The sequence below is a fragment of the Ostrinia nubilalis genome, chromosome 13, assembly GCF_963855985.1.
Source record: "Ostrinia nubilalis chromosome 13, ilOstNubi1.1, whole genome shotgun sequence".
In the NCBI taxonomy this organism is placed as follows: Eukaryota; Metazoa; Arthropoda; class Insecta; order Lepidoptera; family Crambidae; genus Ostrinia; species Ostrinia nubilalis.
In genome coordinates this window covers 8,800,129-8,818,135 of record NC_087100.1, presented here as the reverse complement: position 1 = coordinate 8,818,135, position 18,007 = coordinate 8,800,129, and the positions used below count along the sequence as shown (strand labels likewise).

Here is an 18,007-nt window from a genome sequence, read left to right as displayed (position 1 = left end):
CCTTTAGTCTTATTAGGTCACAGTAGGTAATTTATTTTAACAAGGTTTGCTCACTGCTGGACCAGTACTAAAATTATAGGCTTTATTAGCATTTGATAGTAAAGCCTAGACTGTTTGTATTATTTGTTTTCTTCTATTACCATATCTAGCAGTCATTAATTACCCATTACGTAATATACAAGATGTCCCAAATACAATGGATAACCATGCAACCATTCATAGGCCTCATGATCTCTAATATAAAATTTTGACCTTAGTAGAAATATCAGTTTTCAAGATTTTTTAGAAAATTGCCACCTGAAATTAGTTTTTCTCATGCAATTCAACAAACTAGGTAAAGTATTATAAAAAGAAGTAGAAAAAAAGAAAAATGTAATTCATTGTCTTAAATTGCAATAGCAGGTGGCAATTTTCTAAAAATTTAAAAATCTTGAAAACCTTATAGTATTAACAGGTCAAAATTTTATAATTGAGAGACCATACTGAGGCTTATTGATGGTACAAGGTTATCCATTATTTTTAGAACATCCTATATCACAATAAACACATTTTAATGACAACTTAGCTTAAAAATGTGGTAAACAAACTTTACCAGCAAATAACTCTGATATCACAGTTATCCACAAAGAAAGAACAAATAATATATATGATATCCCAACTTGATGACTGTTAGGAAGCTGGTATGGTTGGCCACCAATTTCATCAACATGAAAGCCCATTGGAAATATTACAGCTGCCAAACAAAACACCACCACTGAAAAGAATGTACCAATCAATTAGACTCATGTAAAATTATTGAAATAAAGGAATTACCTATGTTACAAAATGATTTCATACTTGCTGCAAATCCCACCCATCTTGCATAAGGAATCACATTACGATCAAAATGACTTGAAGCCAGCAATATAACAGTTGTAGTTATACATATACAGCCAATAAATATACAGATCAAAGCAAGTAACCACTCTGGTTGTAGATCTGGAGTGAAACAAACTTGTGGTCTGTTGTACAGTGTTATGCATGACCACATTAAACCAAGACGGGTATCACCTAAAAAAACAAACAATCATTAGTCATTAAGATGGGAAAGTTACAAAGAACAAAAATATCACAATCTCGGCTAGTATAAATACCTCCAACATCGGTGATTATCCAGTCGGGCATAGCTAGGCTTACAATAGCAAAAACATCGGCTGCCATAAATAGGGTTCCAGATATTACAGTGAGTTTGTCCATTTTTAGGGTGTTACAAATCAAAAATTTGGTCAGAGGGAAGGTTAAAGAATATTCAACATTATTATTGGTAACGATTCTTCCAGATAATCGTATCACAAATCCCAAAAGCCTTGTTAACAATAGAAGGAAATCGCAGAAGCCAAGGATCTGTCCGTCAATATTCCGTATTTCCGTCATTTACCAAATGTCATTAATGTCATGTGTGTCAAGCAACTTTTATTTTTTAATCGATTATCAGGCCAAGGTCAACGACTATACTGCGCGCAAAATGATGTTACAACTAGTACTATCGGCCACATTTCCGGTCATGTCGTCTCGTTCTATCGCAAAGAATCACCATTTGGTGAGAGCGAGAAAAAAAACGGAAATGGGTAGCTGTGGCCCGCGTATATACACTATTGTCTTTACCTTTTTACATTATCTTTGTTAATATCAATATGTGATACAATATGAACTGTGATACGATCATAGTACGATTTGATACGATAGTGTTAATGATATTACTAACAAGTTTGACATATTTGACATAATAAAACGATCGGCAAAATAATAATGAACTGACTGATCATCGGAATTCGGACAAAATTGAGTTTTTATTTAATAAAATAAGTTTAACTGTGTATGTTACTTTTCAGTGTTAGTTCAATAAATTATATTCTTAAATATTTTACTAGTTTTATGAACAATTAGTACAAATAGGCAGGAAACTGTTGATAAATTACATTATTCCTTTGATAGTGTCATTATGGATTTGTTAAAAACACCCTCTATACAATCTTTATTAGATTCCGATTTAGAATCAGTTGAGAGTCTTCAATATCTGGATATCGAAGAAGTAAGTATTATCATAGTAACTTACAGAACTCAAGTGTATGTAGCAAGTAAAAACTATGACTGATCCGCCCCCAATGGTTAACTAAATAGAATAAAAGGTCCGGGAGTACCAAAGGGGGTCCATTAAAATAACACTTAATTATTTTTTTTCGAAAATAGCAAATAACATAGTGATCAAAAAAAGATAGACTGATTTTTAAAAAAAAATTAGGTTTTCTGACACTTAGAAAAATTTTGACGACTTTAGTATGGAGTTTAGACAGCCGAATTTTCGAGCGTAATTTGTATGGAGCTGGGACTTGTAATATTTTTCGCTTTTCACTTAGTGTAGCAAGGGGGGTCTGAGAACATATCTTCTCATTTTATTTTCAACAAATTACTTCACAATAAACAATTTGGTTTTACCAAAGGTAGAAGTACTACTGACGCTGGAGTAGCACTACTGAAACACGTCTTTGATGCTTGGGAGAGTAAAAAAGACGCTGTTGGTATTTTTTGTGACCTTTCAAAAGCGTTTGATTGTGTAGACCACCAAACCTTACTAAAAAAATTGCGACATTATGGTGTTTCGGATGAGGCACTTGATCTGTTGAACTCGTATCTCACAGGCAGAAAGCAAAAAGTTTGTATTAATGGAACTGAGTCTTCTGGAGCACCTCTTACCATGGGTGTGCCGCAGGGATCGATATTGGGACCTTTGCTATTTCTTATTTATATTAATGACCTTCCCTACTTTGTAAAAGATCTATGTGATATTGTGTTATTTGCTGATGACACATCTCTCATTTTCAAAGTTGATAGAGGTAAAGTAAACCTTGATGATATAAATGACACACTCTCACAGGTTTTGCATTTTTACTGTTAACAACTTATTGTTAAATGCAAACAAAACTAAGTGCATTAAATTTACCTTACCTAATGTGAGGCAGGTTCCCACACAATTGATGGTGAAGAATGAACCATTAAATAGCATAAGTTCCACAACATTCTTGGGAATCACTTTAGACTCTAAACTTCAGTGGGGTCCTCATATTGAAACCTTGTCAGCAAGGCTCAGTTCAGCTGCTTTTGCAGTGAGAAAGATAAGGCAATTAACTGACATTGAAACGGCAAGGCTAGTTTATTTTAGCTATTTTCATAGTATAATGTCATACGGCATATTGTTGTGGGGCTCAGCTGCGGACATTGAAACTGTGTTCGTTCTGCAGAAGAGAGCAGTGCGGGCCATTTATAACCTTGGACCCCGATTTTCCTTGAGAGAATTCTTTAAGGAGATTAATATACTGACAGTAGCTTCACAGTTCATTTATGAAAACCTTTTATATGTTCGCAAAAATATAGAGCAATTTACTAGAAAGAGTGATTTACACAAGTTCAATACAAGAAACAAAAATAAACTTGCCGTTCCAAATTTCAGACTGCACAAGATTGGTAATTCATTTATGGGGAAATGTATTAAACTTTTCAATAAATTACCACAAACTGTTGTAGAATTGCCCATTCATAAATTTAAAGCACATATCAAAAGCACCTTAATGAAAAAGGGCTACTATAAAGTTGATGATTATATAAAGGATAAAAATGTTTGGAATGTTTAACTACCTAGCTCGCATTAATACTTATGACTATAATTTGTATATTTTAAAGACTGTAAAACCTTGAAAAGGAGGCTGACAATAGTGACTGAGTTTCTTGCGCTGCTTCTTCTCAGCACTGGCCCATTTATTGTCCGGAAGCAGTGGTAGGGTTAATATTGGGACGTGTAAAAGCGCTTTTTTAAAGCCTATTTGCAAAAATAAATGAATTTTATGAATTTTATTTTTAATTTAATTTTTTATGAATTTTATAGCCGAATTTTCGAAGGCATTTTGTATGGAGCCGAGACTTGTAAAAATTTTCGCAAATTGTTTACGCTGCGCGTCGTAATGCGATGGCTTAATTCGGATTTCCTCGTCTCCGGCGCTGCGGGATGAGCAGCCTCTTCGCCCTTACGTAACAAGGCGTAATCACCCACGCTCGCCTCCGCAGCTTCGGCTTGCTGGTCGCCTCCGGCGACCAGCCTCAGCCGCTCCAGCTCGCACGGGTGACTACGCCTTGTTACAGTGGGCGGAGGCTGCTCACCCTCCGCGCCTCCGGCTAAGGAATTACACTCTAGTATCGGGCAGAAGACAAGTACCACGGCCAAAGGACCACGGCGAGTCGGGGTAAACGCAATTGGATAATGGTCTTTCATACATAGATTAATAGACTAGAAAACTGCAAATATCTCAGTAACGGTGCGTCGGATCGAAAAAATAATGGAATTTTGAACCCCCTTAAGAGCCCCGTCCGGCACCTAGGCCTATAATATTCCGACCTCAAAAAACGGTCAAGTGTGAGTCGGACATAAAGGACAATGGGCAAAATGGTACCCGGCTCCAATAGATATGTGTCTAGTATCGTTTGAAAGGTCTTACCAAGATAAACAACTTTTACTATGACCACCAGCCTCAGATCTGGTTGTGTTCGAAGATAAACATACTTTTTTGCAGATTGGTACCCGGCTCCAATAGTTATGTTTGTAGTGTCATTTGAAAGATCTTACCAAGACGAACAACATTTACTATGGCCACCAGCCTCAGATCTTTTTATGTTCGTAGATAAACATACTTTTTGTGTAACCGAAGTATCATACGTGTTCATCGTATGGTAGTTATGCGAGGCATGAAGTGTTTACTGCTCCAGCATCCTTCCTTAACTCTATAATTATTGGTAGGGATAATTGTAAAAAAAATATTTTTATTTGAAGAACTACTACCCCCTTATTAATAAAAAGTGACACCTAGGAACGACGGACGGAAAGAACCTTGGATTAAAATGACATTTCCATACCAAATGACAATTTAAGCCAGAGTTCAACTAGGGTGTAACTTTTATTAATAAAGGGGTTAAAGTTTTATTATTTCTTAAGGGTTTTATTATGGGTTGCTAAAGCGAATAAACCCACAAGACCCAATAAGTCCACCCACAAGATGGACCGACGACCTCATAAAGGTAGCGGGAAGGCGTTGGATGCAGGCCGCCACCAACCGGCCATTGTGGAAATCATTGGGGGAGGCCTATGTTCAAAATAAATGGACGTCCTATGGCTAAAATGATCATGATAATGATGATGAAAGCGAATAAAGGGCTAATAGCTTGGGTAGTTCATCGTAGGTATAATCCTTTTCTTTTCAATGTTTCTTTTGGTTATATTAATAGATTGTTAGTCATAGTGCATACTCGTATACATGGATGATTGTGTTATACTTTCATTTATATAATACTTAGTGGAATTACTACTTTCAAAACGTGAATTAGAACTGGCCCCATAGCAGACATTTTCCTACATCTAAAGGCCTTTTAAAATATATATTGGTTATGGCTATTGGAGTGGGTACCACTTTCCATACATTTGTGCCCATCATCCTTTGCGAAAATTTTACAAGTCTCGGCTCCATACAAAATGCCTTTGAAAATTCGGCTATGTTCTCAGACCCCCCTTGCTACACTAAGTGAAAGCGAAAAATATTACAAGTCCCAGCTCCATACAAAACACGATCAAAAATTCGGCTAAGTCTAAACTCCATACTAAAGCCGTCGAAATTTTTCTAAGTGTCGGCGCCATACAAATTACGCTCGAAAATTCGGCTATGTCTCGGACCCCCTTTGCTATACCCTAACCGAATAAAACTTCAGTATGTTACGATGTACACTTTTAAGTGGTAACTTTTAGAATAATTATATTACATCAATTTATTAGATCATTTTCCAATAACTATCTGTGTAGGAAATTTATTTAGTCAGTTCACAAGATTTTTGCTTAATGTCTTTATTAAGGCTGTTAGGCCACAGATACCTTATTAAGGTTGTTTTTAAGCATGTAACATAATAGTCATAACATTGTATAACAGTCACACACATTATTTTAAGGATTAATATTTTACCTGACAATAACTTCTCCTACAACTTGTAAATGTCTGTGATTTGTTACAGTTAGATGAGGTTGAATATGCGTTACCAGCCAGTGAGGCTCCCACCCTTGCTGAAGTTCTATCTGCAGAAGAAGAAGATGGCAAAATTGCTGATGCTTTTAAAACTCCCGAAGAGCCGTCAGCTTGTTCAGCCCTCCAAGCAGACTTCATGCAAGCAGTGTCACAACAAATAACACAAGCACAGGTGAGTTGTTGTGGTAATGATATGGATTAACATGAATGATTCAAATAGAATACTGAAACTTGTGTGATTCTCTTCTGGTATAAGTTTTAAAACACCCATCATCATCATTTCAGATGTAGGGCATCCACTGCTGAACATACACCTCCCCCAATGATTTAGTTTTAAAACATATCTGATAATTATTAAACATGGGTCCAACCACAATGACCACAGCAGCTGTTATGTTTATAATATCTTTTTACCAGAATTTTTTTTATTTGATTTCAAATTGTAGTTATGGTTTATTTATCTGTAATGTAAGCCAACATCAGATACCTTAATCCTATAATTACCACCCTTAAAGCAGTAATTAGCATTTATAGATGTCATATACGCATCATGGTGTTAACCATGTTAAAATTTATGAACTGTATGTGACTTTTTTGGTGTACCTAAAAAAGAAATAAATAAACATTCTGGCTGGCTTACAAGTATAATAAAATGGAAACCACTTCCTTAAAATTCCAGGAACGATCTTCTGCAGGAGCAGCAACTGCACTGAGTGTAGGAACATCGGGGAAGTTAACTGTTGGGACAGCACATGGTCACCTTCTATCTTTTTTTGACCAAACCTTACGATGGGTCTGCAACTCTAACTCGGATAAAGGAGCTGTGTCCTGTTTATGCTACAATAAAGATAGCACTCGATTGTTAGCTGGATATGCAAGAGGGCTCATATGCCAATATGAAAGTATTCGAGGTATACTGCTAAGGCGTGTGACACTTGGAGGTGAAACATGGGGAACACTACGCGTCACGTGGGCCGGCACATCGGGACTGGCGTTAGACACTGGTGGATCGGTGTGGCTCATAAAATTCTCCAGGCCACTAGGTGTTCGTTCTGCACGCACCTCTTGTCTTTTCTCAGGCGCAAGAGGTGAAGTAGTGGCCATGACGGCTCGAGACGCCCGCATCTTGGCCTTGGCGACGCTGTCACGTGTCATCATTGTGGCCGGCGGCCGCGCTGCGGGAGTGCGACTCGGAGGCCCTCCCGACACATTACCAGTCTTGGAATGGAGCGACACCGACGACAGAGTTCTAGTATGTGGGCGCTCCAAAACATTACAATGGTTAACGGTCTCAATCACTGGATCTTCCATATCACTTCGACCATTACAACGCGTGGAATTGAAGACTGCGCCGCTTTGGCTCGGGTGGCTTGGCGGCAATTTGGCCATTTTCGACACTGACGAGAATCTTAGATTGTGGGGGGATGATTATGACAAACCATTAGATTTGTCACATATTGAGCCTGTTTACGCATCGGCTTTCTTCAAGGTACGTGAATGAATCTCTAAGTAAATAATTTATTAACACAGAGAATGACTTAAATTAACATGCAAATATTATTTCAGGGCCTTTGGACAGACGGCAGAGTGTCTCGCGCCATGAGTACCGCCGGCGTGAGTGCCCTCGGCGGCGCCTGCGTCGTGGAAGGCGCGCTATCCTTATTGGGCAGACGCGGCATAGTCCGCGTCAAGCCCAGGGACCTTCTCGCCCGAGCGAAAGCGTTCATCTTCTCAGGCCATCACCTGCAAGCATTGCGTTTGCTCTGCTCGTCCCAAGGACCAGAAGCGAAATCGCTCGCTAATGAATTCATATTATTCTTATCTGAAAGGCCATCCTTGATGAAGAATAGAAGTGTTGCTGAACAGACTATCAAACTGTGTTTGAAATACAATTTACAGTAGGTATTATTTTATAGAAGTTAAAAAGTACTTTTTGTTTGGATCAGCAATTAAAGGATTATATTCTTTTTAGTGAAGAGTTATGGTCCACCTTATGGGAGCAATGCTCAAGAGAAAATGCATTTGTAGAAGCACTTGGAGATGCCGCTGTACGAGGTGAATTATCAGAGAATCCACCATCTCCTGATTCCACTCAGGTATTTATAAAATGAAACATCCATGATAGTGTATTGTTTATTATGACTTGCTCTAATGTGCACTAAAAATTCAGTACCTGTGTCATACTGTCAGTTGTATACTATTTGTAAACGACTTGTTTAGGCATTGATCGAGCGTTTGGCTGAGTTTGAGCCGATGCTGGTCGAGAGAGTGGTCGCTTCGCTGCCGCTGACTTCGCTCGACCCGCATCGCGCCAGTGTCTTCACGAGGGAGAAGAAACTATGGCGAGGCGTAGGAGCTATCGCCGCGGCACTAGGTTTGTCATTTTGTGTATGAATCGTGTACAAAGTTCGGTAACAATTTAATTATTACAGATGTCTTGATTTTTTCGGATTACGGCACATGAATCAATCAATAAGAAAAACTTTATTTAGCATTTATAAAAACATATCTATCTAACTAGAACATCTAGATCAATAGCCTTAAATTAATAAGCTGAGGCTGTAGTATAAGCCTCATAGAAATATAACGTCCACTCATTCCTTGTGATTCTGACTACCACTTCCACAGTCCACTCGACCTGATGATGACGAAAAGAATCAGAGTGGATCGTGCTTTAGCAGTGGCGACCTAATGATAAGCAGCAGTTAAGGTACAAGTTGGTAGCAGACGACATGAGACAGCAGCGGACGACTTGTCGCGACACTACTGGTTTCTACACTCGTCGTCAAATAAATCGCACCTCCCGCGACAAGCACTTTTAAACGTATGCATCCCCACTTCCCACCAATATTGGCACTATTTAAAAGCCTAGTTCTAAACTTGATCTCATTATAGGAAAGGTTTTTACTCCAAAAATGTGTCTTTAGAAGGATCCAGAGTCACTTCTTCAAAAAATAGGTAGTTACTAGAGATGGGCCGACTAGTCGCCGACTAGTCGGGAAAGCCGACTATTCGGCATCATTTGTAGTCGGCCGACTAGTGACGACTATTCGGCAAAATATGCCGATTATAATCGGCGCATTACAAAATTAATTAGGTGAATGAAATAAAACTCATAATCACCAAGATGATTATGAGATAGACCAAGGGCGTTTATCTAAACCACTTTTGACTGCAAAAATCAGCAAAAAGTGGTTTCACCTGATTTAAAATTTTGGCAATCAGAAAAAAAAATTAAACAAAGTTAAGATTAATTAAAAATACCAGGAAATCATCACAATGTGTATAGTTTATGCAATTTGTCGATATAAAATTTTTGACTTTTTTTCGGGAAAAAAATGCATGGAATTGCATAGCTACCCTGCGGGGAAGTGGTAGATTATGTGGGGCTCCTCTCATCGGAAGGATGAGGAATACCCACATAAATAACTCCTGAGATCTGACGATCGCCTTAGTGTGAAGAACTATGGGAATCCGGACCTGTATGGCGGGCCCTGCCTATCCGATGGTGGTGGTAGTCCGCGCTATGCAGGCGGGGGTACCCCTACGCCCTCAGCTTGCTGACCATCACCGTGGAGGGTGGAGAGGAATCAGTGGGCCTAGGATGCGTGCCGCGGTAAGCGGTTATCACGCCATTTTATAAATTTTTCACATACATTTTGACGTCGATAAGAATATCACGGCGCGCATCCTAGCCCAGCAGGAGGCGATCATATTGTCACCTACCCTGACCCCTCCACCGTCGAAAATGATGACATCTACCTTAGGCCTACTGTTAGGTGATTGTAATGTTGCTTTTCATTTTTTCTCATATTAAAGAAATCTTAATTCTCAAGAAGTTATATGTATGTCGGCGCCGGACACAGATGCTGCAAATTATTATTGATGATTAATAGTACCAATCTTAATATTATGTTATCTGTATAAATCTGTAGAGCGGAAGGTTTGTGATTCCTAAACGTAACACCCGACTGATGCGCAGAAAAAGATAACTGTCAATCAGTTGTGTCATGTCAAGTGTGAGCAGGCGGCTGCGAGGTTATCTTTGAAAGCGTGTTGAGTTTGGTGGAACGTTAAATTGTAGGAAAAGTGATTGTCAACCATCCAAGATATTATCTCCTTGCCCGTTAACCCACGCCTATGGAGATTCCACCCCTAGAGTTCCTTCTGATAGAGACCCAGTGCCTTTATGTATATCTCTTAAGAAATCTAGATTATTCTTATTTCTTTGAGAAATCTAGATATTATTCTTTCTCGACAAGTAGGTATTAGAATGATCGGCATTGCCGATTAGTCGGCCGACTAATCGGCGATTTGAAAACCGATTAGTCGGCTAGTCGGTTAGTCGGCAAAGACCATAGTCGGCCCATCACTAGTAGTTACGCTTGAGCCAACTTTTAGGGCTATAAAACTGTTAAGTTGGGATTAATCGCTATCCATCTGTTAAAGAGGACACGTGAGATCATTATTTGGTTTTATAACCATAAAAATCGGTCTAATTGATCCCAGAGGTGAGCCCAAAGTGAGGTCTTCTTTCAAGTCACATTTATGGTATATGTTAATCATTTATTAAGAAATTGAATGTGTTTTTCTTTAAGGATATTTATTGGGCTTTCAAATAACACCAATATTGTTGGGGTACCATGATTGTGTCAGAAGAAAATCTTTAAAGTTCGCGTCGCGGAAGGTGCGATTTATTTGATGTTGAGTATATGTATTTCTATGAAATACTATTCGTAGTAAGCGACACGTCGCCTGGAAGTATTCATAAAAATACATAGAAAGTGACGTGTCACGTCGTCTGCTGCTGCTGCGTGCAGTCGGCTACGAACTTTTTTATCCACAACAAGGAAGCTCTTGGCCTGTATCTTACCTGATGGTAATACTTGTACCTTTATAAGGTTTTAAACTTTCGCGTTCCATTTTAACTAAAATAGTAAGACACCGCCGTTTAGCCGTTTAGGCTGTGCGTTGATATGTCAGTCAGTCAGTTTCTCCTTTTGTATATTTAGATTTTGCACCTTTATGTCCTGCAGGCGGCAGCAGCGGCGCGATGCGCGAGCTGGCGCCGTACGTCGAGGAGGGGTGCGCGGGGCGCGGCGGGGCGGGCGGGTGTGGCTGCGCGGGCGCCGCGCTCGTGTTGGCGGCGGCCGACGCGCTGGCGGGCCGCGGCGCCGCCGGCCGCCCGCTGCCTGACCACGCCCAGCCCTCGGCGAGACACGACGCGTTGCATACACTGCTGGCTGAGGACGTGAGTGACCATGGATTTATTTTAAACTATCGGCATTTGCATACATTACTGGCTAAAAATGTGAGTACCATACTGATCATCTGTATCTGTCATCTTCGAATCGGTAACCCAAAATCTACCCCCCCGGTAAAATACTTTTGCTGCGCTTTTCCTGCCTGGTCACGCTCTGCCCTCAGCGAGACACGACGCGTTGCATACTTTACTGGCTAAGGACGTGAGTAGCCATGGATTTATTTTAAACTATCAACATTTAAATAGGATGTCGCAGATTGCCGGTTGCGATATTATGTAAACGTACTAAAATACTTTTACTGCGGCGGACGCGCTGGCGGGCCGCGGCGCCGCAGGCCGCCCGCTGCCTAACCACGCCCAGCCCTCGGCGAGGCACGACGCGTTGCATACTTTACTGGCTGAGGACGTGAATGACGTATTTGTTTTATGGTGCGTCCACACTGGGCTAACGGGCTCTCGCGGCAAACTCGACATCCTGCTCACTCAAGAGCAGGGTGAGTAGGATGTCGAGTTTGCCGCGCGAGCCCGTTCGCCCAGGTGTGGACGCACCATTAGACTAATGTCGTAAATGTAGGATGACGCAGTATCACTTCTTCTTTGCCTGGCTCTTTCCCATTTTATTTGGGATCGGCCCTCCTAATCAGGCGCAGGTGATGACGTAGTATCACTATTGGCGGTAATCATGTAGAAATACTGTAAAACACTCGCCGCGCTCGTGTTGGCGGCGGCGGACGCGCTGGCGGGCCGCGGCGCCGCCGGCCGCCCGCTGCCTGACCACGCCCAGCCCTCGGCGAGACACGACGCGTTGCATACACTGCTGGCTGAGGACGTGAGTAACCATGGATTTATTTTACCATAGTACAAGCTTTGCTTAGTTTGGGACTAGAAACGCAGTGTAAAATGTCCAAGGATATTTTAAACTATCGGCATTTAAATAGGATTTCGCAGATTGCCGGTTGCGATACCATATGTAAACGTACTAAAATATTTTTACTGCGGCGGACGCGCTGGCGGGCCGCGGCGCCGTCGGCCGCCCGCTGCCTGACCACGCCCAGCCCTCGGCGAGGCACGACGCGTTGCATACTTTACTGGCTGAGGACGTGAGTGACGTATTTGTTTTATGGTGCGTCCACACTGGGCTAACGGGCTCTCGCGGCAAACTCGACATCCTGCTCACTCAAGAGCAGGGTGAGTAGGATGTCAAGTTTGCCGCGCGTGCCCATTCGCCCAGTGTGGACGCACCATTAGACTAATGTCGTTTATGTAGGATGAAGCAGTATCACTTCTTCTTCTTTGCCTGGCTCATTCCCATTTTATTTGGGATCGGCCCTCCTAATCAGACGCAGGTGATGACGCAGTATCACTATTTGCGATAATAATATGTAGAAATACTGAAAACACTTGCCGCGCTCGTGTTGGCGGCGGCCGACGCGCTGGCGGGCCGCGGCGCTGCCGGCCGCCTGCTGCCTGACCACGCCCAGCCCTCGGCCAGACACGACGCCGACGCTTTGCATACGCTGCTGGCTGAAGACGTAAGTGACGTATTTGTTTTATGGTGTGTCCACACTGGGCGAACGGGCTCGCGCGGCAAACTCGACATCCTGCTCACTCAAGAGCAGGGTGAGCAGGATGTGGAGTTTGCCGCGCGAGCCCGTGCGCCCAGGTGTGGACGCACCATTAGACTAATGTCGTTTATGTAGGATGACGCAGTATCACTTCTTCTTCTTTGCCTGGCTCTTTCCCATTTTATTTGGGATCGGCCCTCCTAATCAGACGCAGGTGATGACGCAGTATCACTATTTGCGATAATATGTAGAAATACTGAAAACACTTGCCGCGCTCGTGTTGGCGGCGGCCGACGCGCTGGCGGGCCGCGGCGCTGCCGGCCGCCCGCTGCCTGACCACGCCCAGCCCTCGGCCAGACACGACGCCGACGCTTTGCATACGCTGCTGGCTGAAGACGTAAGTGACGTATTTGTTTTATGGTGTGTCCACACTGGGCGAACGGGCTCGCGCGGCAAACTCGACATCCTGCTCACTCAAGAGCAGGGTGAGCAGGATGTGGAGTTTGCCGCGCGAGCCCGTGCGCCCAGGTGTGGACGCACCATTAGACTAATGTCGTTTATGTAGGATGACGCAGTATCACTTCTTCTTCTTTGCCTGGCTCTTTCCCATTTTATTTGGGATCGGCCCTCCTAATCAGACGCAGGTGATGACGCAGTATCACTATATTTGCGGTAATATGTAGAAATACTGAAAACACACTTGCCGCGCTCCCGCTGGCGGGCCGCGGCGCTGCTGGCCGCCCGCTGCCTGACCACGCCCAGCCCTCGGCGAGGCACTACGCTTTGCATACGCTGCTGGCTGAGGATGTGAGTGACTCTTATTTAGGACTAGCGGCCGCCTGCGACTTCGTACGCGACTACGCGTGGATCCAGTTTTACCTGAGCACCTACGTTCTAAAAAGAACCCTCATGAGAAATTTGAGACTCCCGGCACTTGCAGTTTCTGAGATTTCGTGATGAGTGAGTGAGTCAGTCAATCAGTGACCTTTTGCTTTTATAAACATAGATGACAGATACTTACTGTTTACGATAAATGTAAAAGTACTAAAACTTGCTGCGCGTGGTCAGACGGCAGACGCGCTGCCGCCCGCTGCCTGACCACGCGCAGCCCTCGGCGAGACACGACGTCTTGCACACCTTACTGGCCGAAGATGTTAATGACGATGGATTTATTTTAAACTATGGACGCTTATGCAAGATGATGATTACGGAGAATCACAGTTTGTGATATTAAATAGAAGTAGGTATTAAAAATTGTATGTTAAATTAGTCACGAATCTTTTCTATGGACAAAATTAGACTTATTCGATGAGTTTAGGCCCATTTACCTCCGGAGTGACGTGATAATTGGGACATCCTGTATAGACTTTTTGTTTTCTGTACCGTTTGTTTGAATGTTGAACGCGCAGGGCCCGGGCGGGCGCTCGATCCTGCGCGTGCTGGTGGCGCACGAGGCGGCGGCGGCGGCGCGGCTGCTGGAGCAGAGCGCGCGCGAGGCACCCTTCGCGGGCCCGCTGGCCAAGCAGAACCGCCTGCGAGTCGCGCGCGCGCTGCTCGCCTTCGCGCCTGACCTCCAGGTACACAACCATACGAAAATAAAACCTATTCCGATGTAATGAGGGCTATCGTTTTAGCGCTCACCAGTTGGCGCCACTGTAGAGTAAGGTCCTGTCACTTGCTAGTCGCGAAGACAGTGGCGCCAACTTGTGAGCGCTAAAGTGGTAGGAGGACTATCGCATTTGCACTCATCAAGATGGCGCCACTGTAGAGTAAGGTCCTGTCAATCGCCAGGGGTGCCAACTGTTAAGTATAAAAACGATAGCCCTCATTGAGGCCGTATTTTGCCTATTAGTGGTCCTTATTGAGCTGGAGCAAGCGCGCGCGAGGCGCCCTTCGCGGGCCTGCTGGCAAAGCAGAACCGCCTGCGGGTCGCGCGCGCGCTGCTCGCCTTCGCGCCCGACCTACAGGTACACGACCATACGAAAATGAAACCTATTCCGATGTAATTGAGGCCGTATTTTGCCTACTAGTGGTCCTTATTGAGGTGGAGCAGAGCGCGCGCGAGGCGCCCTTCGCGGGCCCGCTGGCCAAGCAGAACCGTCTGCGAGTCGCGCGCGCGCTGCTCGCCTTCGCGCCCGATCTCCAGGTACACAATCATACGAAAATTAAACCTATTCCGATGTAATTGAGGCCGTATTTTGCCTACTAGTGGTCCTTATTGAGCTGGAGCAGAGCGCGCGCGAGGCGCCCTACGCGGGCCCGCTGGCCAAGCAGAACCGTCTGCGCGTCGCGCGCGCGCTGCTCGCCTTCGCGCCCGACCTACAAGTAACCTTGTACTTTATTTCAATGGAATAAGGTTTAAATTCTAATGAAATTGTGCATACAAGTTGGCCCAAAAGAGCGTGCCAAATCGTGGCGTGTGGTCATGCATTAGTTTGGACCGCTCTTTTTGGGACATCCTGTCCTGTATATTTTTGCACGTGATCATGCACTTATGCAATACGGTTTTAAACCTTATTCGGTTTAAAAAATCTCAACCTCATAAAGCAACATGACAGATTAAATAACAACGATTGAAATGATTGCAGAATTATGTTCGCTCTAAATATTGAAATATTATTTCATAATTTCAGACTTCGAACGAAATGCACCGTCTACATGATGTAATGTAAAAGGGAGCTAATACTCATATACATTGTTGTAAAATTATAAAACGCCGTTGCACTGGTGTAAAGCTGGAGCGAATCTAATCTACAATACTTTTTTAGGAAGATGCGCGAGTAGAAGTATTGGAATTCATCGCCGGGCAAGTCTCATCAGGAGCTCTGCCCACCGATCCAGAACTGATGAAAAGTGTTTTAGAACTCGCGGCAACCACGAGCAGTGAGCGAAGTGATCGCGCTTGGCTCGCCTTGATAATGCGCTCCAAGCCCAAAATGGACCGCCTTCTGGCCCAAAGGGACTCGTCTGCCGCTAGACCGAGAGTCCGCTGGCGGGTCGAAGCGCTACTGGAGAGACACAACGACGCTATAAGGCACTTCTTCACAATCCAAAACCCTTCTGAGACAGATGTGGACGAGTTTTTTGAGTACCTAAGAACCAGGTGAGAGGCTAGGATTGCAGCTTTGATTATTTATTTATTTATTTATTTATTAGGTCTACCAACATTGTTACATTACAACATGTACACTTAAAAAAATTACAATTATGAACAAAGTTACAATGCAACAACAATTATAGGCTGACACAACATGCAATATAGATTCAATGCAGTTTGTTCCGAACCGATTAAACAGAATAGTCACATAGTATACCTAACTTTAGAGTAATAAATAATTTGCTCGTACATTTGTAAAGCATTTAGGTTATACAAATGCAGTAGGCATCCATCGATTTCTCGCACATCGGTTCCTTTTTATTTCACTTTCAGTTTGGTTTCAAGATTAGCTAACATCCAACCTAGACACTAAGCCTAGGCGCAGACAGTCGACTTTTTGTCGGCCTATAGTTTTATTCGGGCAGTTAATCAGTGGCATGTATGGAAGTGCGCACATTACGCCGATTTGGTATTGGCCGATTCTTCATACAAATTAGAATCGAGCCCAACTATCAGCCAACTAACTGTCGGTGGTCTGCGCCTAGGTTAACTGCTCATTGGCCCAACATAAAGCCATGTATATTTTCCATAGGTTAGAAGCAGACGATTCTCTGTCCCTCGAGAGCCACCTCGCGGCATTGATTCGCCTCAAGCCGCGCGCGGCGGCTGCATTAATGCCGGACAGTCTACTGGACACCGTGGCGGACAAGCTGGAGCCTGCTTGCGAGCGAACGCTGGAGTTCGGAGAGTGTTTGCTGGAGACCGCCCGGTTAAAGGGCGATGCTGCCGCAGCTCATTTAAAAGTAAGCTGTCATTTTTATAACATATCATCATGTATTTTCCAGCATATCATCATCAATTAGTACATGCAGGGCTGACGTATTTGCGATCATCAGTTGGCGCCACTGGAGATTAAGGTTCTGTCACATGCCAGTGGCGCCAACTAGTGAGCACAAATACGAAATCCGTCATTGACTGTGCGTTATAGGTTTAGCGCTTAACTCAGTCAGTGCCTGAAGTATAGGAGCGGCACGTGGAGAGTATTTCTGAGACGTGCCAAACGTCAGCTAGACTTCAAATGTGCTTTATAGTTCCAAAATACTGAACTGTCCATGACATTGACAGTGGGGCGCCACCGTCAATACCGGATCGCTGGTTCCGATTTTTGGAAACAATATAGTTGAACGATGCGAACGATGAGCGCCCCCCTGTCATTGAGTTTGGTGGGACAGTTCAGCGTGGGTCATCTATAGATGTATGTTCTGTCACGTCATAATATGTTAATGCCACCCCTCCCGTGCCGCTCCTATACCTCAGGTACTGACTGAGTTAATCGCTAAACCTACTATTCTATCGTCCCACTTTAGGCGCTGTGTGCTCTCCGGCCGGACGACGTGAGCGATTTCCTCCAACGGAACCCGGGCGTTGTGCGGCCTGAGGATGCTCTCAGCATCGTGCGGGCGGCTAAACTGGGCGCGGCCGAGGCGCTGTGCTTGGAAGCGGCCGGTGACCCCGCCGCCGCGCTCGAGGCCATGCTGCGAGGCCTCGCCAGCGCCGACCCGGACGCTGCGGCGCGGTAGGTAATGTTTGTGCTTGTGATTATACAATACTCTGAGGGTTGCTTTACTAAGCTGGGCGCGGCCGAGGCGCTGTGCTTGGAAGCGGCCAGTGACCCCGCCGCCGCGCTCGAGGCCATGCTGCGAGGCCTCGCCAGCGCCGACCCGGACGCTGCGGCGCGGTAGGTAATGTTTGTGCTTGTGATTTTTTTTTTTTTTATGTGATAGGAGGCAAACGAGCAAACGGATCACCTGATGGTAAGTGATTACCGTCGCCCATAGACACCCGCAGACCCAGGGGCGTTACAGGTGCGTTGCCGGCCTTTAAGGTAAAGATACGCTCTCCTCTTGAAAGCTTGCAGGTCGTATCCGTCCGGAAACACCGCAGACGACAGTCCATTCCACAGTTTGGTTGTACGGGGCAGAAAGTT

The 18,007-nt window shown here is 44.0% G+C and overlaps 2 protein-coding genes across 2 annotated transcripts; one reads left to right on the top strand and one right to left on the bottom strand.

Annotated features, from left to right (window-relative positions):
• Nucleotides 1-342: 342 nt before the first annotated feature.
• LOC135077175 (uncharacterized protein C16orf52 homolog A) lies at nt 343-1,380 on the bottom strand. The gene is made up of 3 exons (XM_063971723.1): nt 1,134-1,380; nt 838-1,050; nt 343-754 (listed from the first exon to the last, which is right to left on the bottom strand). Exons 1-3 carry the CDS (start codon nt 1,234-1,236, stop codon nt 567-569), a joined length of 504 nt encoding a protein of 167 aa, XP_063827793.1. The 5' UTR covers nt 1,237-1,380; the 3' UTR covers nt 343-566.
• A 467-nt stretch (nt 1,381-1,847) lies between these two features.
• Nucleotides 1,848-17,600, top strand: LOC135077253 (vacuolar protein sorting-associated protein 8 homolog). Its single transcript, XM_063971791.1, has 13 exons — nt 1,848-2,071; nt 6,085-6,267; nt 6,775-7,584; nt 7,662-7,993; nt 8,068-8,191; nt 8,316-8,469; nt 11,132-11,346; nt 12,047-12,187; nt 14,333-14,500; nt 14,776-15,069; nt 15,692-16,026; nt 16,613-16,823; nt 17,388-17,600. The coding sequence occupies exons 1-13, from the start codon at nt 1,982-1,984 to the stop codon at nt 17,598-17,600; spliced, it is 3,270 nt and encodes a 1,089-aa protein (XP_063827861.1). The 5' UTR covers nt 1,848-1,981.
• Nucleotides 17,601-18,007: the final 407 nt, after the last annotated feature.

Bases quoted from the DNA above. Each gene is read 5' to 3' on its own strand.
- LOC135077175 (XM_063971723.1), bottom strand. From the start codon at position 1,236: ATGGACAAACTCACTGTAATATCTGGAACCCTATTTATGGCAGCCGAT. The intron at 1,051-1,133 runs GTATTTATACTA...TTGTTTTTTTAG, and splicing joins GATAATCACCGATGTTGGAG to GTGATACCCGTCTTGGTTTA. The intron at 755-837 runs GTATGAAATCAT...CATTCTTTTCAG, and splicing joins ATGGGTGGGATTTGCAGCAA to TGGTGGTGTTTTGTTTGGCA.
- LOC135077253 (XM_063971791.1), top strand. From the start codon at position 1,982: ATGGATTTGTTAAAAACACCCTCTATACAATCTTTATTAGATTCCGAT. The intron at 6,268-6,774 runs GTGAGTTGTTGT...TTAAAATTCCAG, and splicing joins AACAAATAACACAAGCACAG to GAACGATCTTCTGCAGGAGC. The intron at 12,188-14,332 runs GTGAGTAACCAT...TTGAACGCGCAG, and splicing joins ATACACTGCTGGCTGAGGAC to GGCCCGGGCGGGCGCTCGAT.